General features: G+C 51.3%; 1 protein-coding gene across 1 annotated transcript; it reads left to right on the plus strand.

Annotated features, from left to right (window-relative positions):
- The first annotated feature begins 904 nt into the window (after positions 1 to 904).
- Positions 905 to 3,115, plus strand: LOC119356023 (protein DETOXIFICATION 49-like). The gene has a single exon (XM_037622918.1). It carries the CDS (start codon positions 1,117 to 1,119, stop codon positions 2,782 to 2,784), a length of 1,668 nt encoding a protein of 555 aa, XP_037478815.1. The 5' UTR covers positions 905 to 1,116; the 3' UTR covers positions 2,785 to 3,115.
- The last annotated feature ends 2,073 nt before the right edge of the window (positions 3,116 to 5,188 follow it).

Consider the following 5,188-nt stretch of genomic DNA (forward strand, 5'->3'; position numbering starts at 1 on the left):
ACATTCTAATGCACGGCGCTACTACTCTAGCCATACCTGTGAACCCAGCTTTGTTCGTATGCCATGTTTTCTAGTATCTGGATCTTTTGCCATACAAAATGCATCCGATCAAGAATCCTGCCCAATCCTCTTAAAATTTGGTTAACCGACAACAGCAAAGGTTTTAATGAAATTAATAGTCCTGTCAACTAGCAGTGACTTATGATTTAGGGCCTGTTTGGTTTCAATAAGTCACTCGACTTATAAGTCAGGTGACTTAAAACTAGTGACTTATAAGTCACGCCTGTTTGGTTGTCACCTGACTTATAAGTCACCTGACACACCTTTTCACACCAATCAACATCAAGCAGGTCGTGGGACCCACGCAAAAGAGGGGTGACTTATAAGTTTAAAGTTAGGGTGGAGCAACTTATGACTTATAAGTTGGGATGACTTATAAGTCGGGTCTGTTTGGCAAAATAAGTCACTTTTTTCACTTTTCGACTTATAAGTTGGTGACTTATCTGGAATCAAATAGGCCCCTATTACCTTAGACCAGTGCGACTAGCCTTTGCAGACGATGCTACTTAATTACTAGTGACTGTTACCGAGTTAGTTAAGGCAAAATCCGGAAAAAGGAAAAAGAAAAGCTAACGCGAAGGTGTGTAACTGAAGGGGGAAAAAAGAGCAAGTTGATGCTGTTGCTCAACACGGAGGTAGGAGTAGAAAGTATCCACGGGACGGAAGAAACGGACGGTAATTAACACGGGCGGCTCGCTGATGGACACAGCAGCAACGACAAAACCATCCCGAGAAAGAAGTGTGAATTGTAACTGTAAACGGCACCCCTCCCTCCCTCCCTCCCCCCTCCGGCGCCTATATAAGCGGCGCCGCGGAGCCTCCCATTTCCCCGCGCGGCGCAGAGCTCCACCTACCAAGCACCACCCGCCTCCGAAGAGGAGACAAGAGAAAAAAACGCTCCCCTTTCTTTCTCTCTCTCCCCCGTCCAAAACTAAACTGCGTCGTACTTGAGTAGGCGGTAAATTGCCCGGGAGTTACACCGCCCGGCGCCGTAAAAGCTCTGCGGAACCGCACGAGCGGCAGGGCGACGAGCAGAGCGCTCCTCTGTTTCCCTCCATGACGTCCTGCGGAGGCGCCACCGCGGCATGCCCGGACGGCCGCGTCATCACCGCCCCCCTGCTCGCCAAGCCGGGGGAGGTCGTCGTCCAGGTCTGCGGTGACGAGGCGGCCGCGCCGGTGCTCACGTGCAAGCCGCCCGGCCGGCTTGCCAGGGCGGTGAAGGAAGCCTGGTCCGTTTCTTTGGGCATCGCGCTCCCGATGATGCCGCCCGTGTCGGCCACCGCGGCCCGCGACGAGGCGCGCTCCATTCTCGGCCTCGCATTCCCGATGATCCTCACCGGGCTGCTGCTCTACCTCCGCTCCATGATTTCGATGCTCTTCCTCGGCCGTCTCGGCGGCCTGGCGCTCGCCGGCGGCTCCCTCGCCATCGGCTTCGCCAACATCACCGGATACTCTGTGCTCTCCGGCCTCGCCATGGGCATGGAGCCGATATGCGGCCAGGCATTCGGCGCGGGTAACTACTCGCTCATTGGTGTCACCGTGCAGCGGACGGTGCTCCTCCTCATCGCGGCCGCCGTCCCTATCGGTGGCCTGTGGATGCACATGCGGCCTCTGCTCCTCCTCTGCGGACAGGACGCCGGCATCGCCGCCGTCGCCGAGACCTACATTCTTGCCTCGCTGCCTGACCTCCTCCTCCAGGCATTCCTCCATCCCGTGAGGATATATCTCCGGATGCAGTCCATAAACCTGCCACTCACTGTGTGCGCCACGCTCGCCATTGCCATCCACCTGCCCATCAACTACGTGCTGGTGACCGTGCTCGGGCTCGGCGTCAAGGGAGTGGCAATGGCGTCCGTGCTGGCCAATCTGAACCTGCTCCTCTTGCTTCTCGCCTACATCTTCTTCAAAGGCGTCCACAAGCGCACCGGCGGCTTCGCGCTCTCCGCCGAGAGCTTCCGTGGGTGGGGCGAGCTCATCAGCCTGGCTCTGCCGAGCTGCGTGAGCGTGTGCCTCGAGTGGTGGTGGTACGAGATCATGATCCTGCTGTGCGGCCTGCTCCTGAACCCGCAGGCCACGGTGGCGTCCATGGGCATCCTGATCCAGACCACGTCGCTCATATACATCTTCCCTTCGTCGCTCAGCTTCGGCGTGTCGACGCGCGTCAGCAACGAGCTGGGCGCCGGGCAGCCGGAGCAGGCGAGCCGCGCGGCGACGGCGGGGATCATGCTCGGCTTCGCGTTCGGCGCCTTCGCCTCGGCGTTCGCATTCCTCGTCCGGAACGTGTGGGCGAGCATGTTCACGGCCGACCCGGCGATCATCGCGCTGACCGCGTCGGTGCTGCCGATCCTGGGCCTGTGCGAGCTGGGCAACTGCCCGCAGACGACGGGGTGCGGCGTGCTGCGCGGCAGCGCGCGGCCAAAGGACGCCGCCAACATCAACCTCCGGTCCTTCTACCTGGTGGGGACGCCGGTGGCGCTGGTGCTGGCCTTCTGGTTCCACTACGACTTCGAGGGCCTGTGGCTGGGGCTGCTGGCGGCGCAGGCCACCTGCATGGTGCGCATGCTCCTGGTGATCGGGCGCACGGACTGGGCGGCCGAGGCCAAGCGGTCGAAGCAGCTCACCGGCTCCGACGCCCAGGGCAAAGTTGGCGCGGCCGACGGAGACGAGAAGTCGCGGCTGCTTATGGACGACGCGGACATCGAGCGGCCGAACGATCGGTGTTGATAGCTACCACGACACAGCTTGAGCCGGGGGGCGTGTGCATTGTAATCTACTCCCTCTTCTGCTGCTTCTTATTTTTACCATTTTTATTCCCTCCCCCGTTGGCCATATTTTGGGCGGTGGGGGAGGAGCTAGGGGCTGACAAATTTTGCTCACATTTGCTAATGTAGCCATGTAAAGATTTTGCTGATTGTTATTAGAGAAGATCGGGAAAAATATCTACTCCTCCTAGTACGTAGTAGTAGTACTTGTTTGGTTTTTTTTTTGAAAACAGTAGTAGTAGTACTTGTTGGAAGGAAGGAAGGAAGGAAGTAAGTTTTGAGACAGAGGAACAATCCGTCCCCTGCTTCCCTTTCGCTTGCTCCGGGTCGGTGTCTGGTCCAGGGAGGCCGGCCGGCCGCGTGACGACCCGGTCACCGGGCCACCCAGTAAAACCGCACGCACCATCAGGTCTAAAGTCGCGTGGCTTCCTTGGCTGCAGGGACCCGCCACTTTGCGCATCGCAGCCGTCGGCCATCGCTCGCGGCTTACTTTGCGCCGGCGGGACCCCCCCGCAAAGGAATCCAGTTACAGTACCACGTGATCTGTGTGGTAAGCTATAGACTGCTGCCTGACATGCAGTATGGCAAGTTTTTTTTAATTGTTTAGATTGCTCACCGCACGTGTCACGTGGTGTATTTTCTTTTTGATAAAAGAAAGGCTTCGCACCTCTTCCGATTTTCATTAATGCAAACCATGATGTCCAAAGCTACAAGGAACAAGAAAAAAAGTACGATGAACTGCTCCCAGCTCCAGCAAATCCTCGGGAGGGAAATATTTTCAAAACTGGGTAAGACGATGAACCAAAACGACTACTACAATAGACTTTGTTATTAAGTTCATACATTCATCCAGGCTAAGGGCCTTAAATTTCAAAAGACAAAGACCACTGGAAAACAAGTAGACAAAAGCGAGCAATCAGCCACCACAGGGAAAAGCTTTGTTCATTTTCCAACCGCGCCACATTGATTCTCCGCCCTTGAGAGGCTGCATAAACCTCACTTGCTACTCGTTCTAGCAGTCTTGCCCCCAGCTTCAGCATTTTTTCTATTGCTTCTTTATCTGCAAAATAGACAATTCCACCATCCACTGGCTCATCAGTTTGATCAAAGTCATAGGATCAGAAATTCCTCTTTTTTAATAATCCCATTTCTAGATTTCCACAAAGCCTAAAATACTGTAGCAATCCCCACTAAAACCATTTTCTTACCATTCACCCTAAATGTGTCTAGCCATTCTCCAAAACATTTTTGGACTGACGATGGAGTTTTTCTCAGCCCAAATGAACATTTGATTAAACTCCACACCATAGAAGCAGCCGAACATGTGAAAAAATAGGTGATCAACTAATTCATCTTTTCCACAAAACACACAGTTACTTTCCCGTTTCCACCCCCTCTTCAACAAGGAATCTCTAGTGACTATACTTTTTTTGTTAACTAACCACATAAAAAAATTTAATCTTAGCTGGATCTTGATCTTCCACAATTTTTTTTGTGGGAATCTAAGATCAGAAGCCACCAGCCGTCTGTACAGAGATTTAACTGAGAATTTTCCATCAGCCCTAAGAGACCATATTATCTTATCCTTCCCACCTTTCATTTCAATTTCCCCACATCTACTTTTTAAAGTATTCCACAATCCCAAAGTGTCTCCATAAAGAGTCCTTCTAAACCTAAATCCTTGCCATCCTTTTTGGATGGCTTCGGCCATAGTTATGTTATGATCAAAGCATAGGTCATAAAGTCTAGGATAAGCTTCCTTAAGAGTTTTATCATCCATCCAAGTATCTTCCCAGAATCTGGTGTTTGTCCCATCCCCCAGTTTTTTCTTCACAAATCTATAGAAAAATTCTTTGATCTTTATTAAACTGGACCAAAATGGGAATCCCCAGGTGTTTTTGTGACCCTGGAGAGACATCCATGTCCTCCATATTTCCTGTTAATGATATCTTGCCACATCCCCTCCTCTGTTTCCATTTTCTAGAACCATTTAGCCAATAAAGAAATATTCATCGGTTTCAAATTTATGATCCGTAAGCCACCCACCTTCTTAGGTAAACAGCAAGTTTCCCAATTAACTAAGTGATATTTCTTAATATCCTCATCTTCTTGTCACACTAATCTTGTCATGTGGTGCATGTATAGCAAGATTAAAGAGTGATTTGTTATCCTAAACATAACCGTCGGGATAGAGTTAAGAAAAGTATGGTTTTATTACACGATTGCTTCGACATTTGCTCCTACTATGATTTTCGAAAAAAATGTGATATTATCCGGCCAGCTAATGAAATTCAGTCGATTCTCTGCGAACAAATACATTTTTGCACCAAATAAATATATAAATATAACACAATGAATATTCTTTT

The sequence above is a fragment of the Triticum dicoccoides genome, chromosome 2A (genome assembly GCF_002162155.2).
Source record: "Triticum dicoccoides isolate Atlit2015 ecotype Zavitan chromosome 2A, WEW_v2.0, whole genome shotgun sequence".
In the NCBI taxonomy this organism is placed as follows: domain Eukaryota; kingdom Viridiplantae; phylum Streptophyta; class Magnoliopsida; order Poales; family Poaceae; genus Triticum; species Triticum dicoccoides.

Coding starts and splice junctions, on each gene's coding strand:
- LOC119356023 (XM_037622918.1), top strand. CDS start 1,117: ATGACGTCCTGCGGAGGCGCCACCGCGGCATGCCCGGACGGCCGCGTC.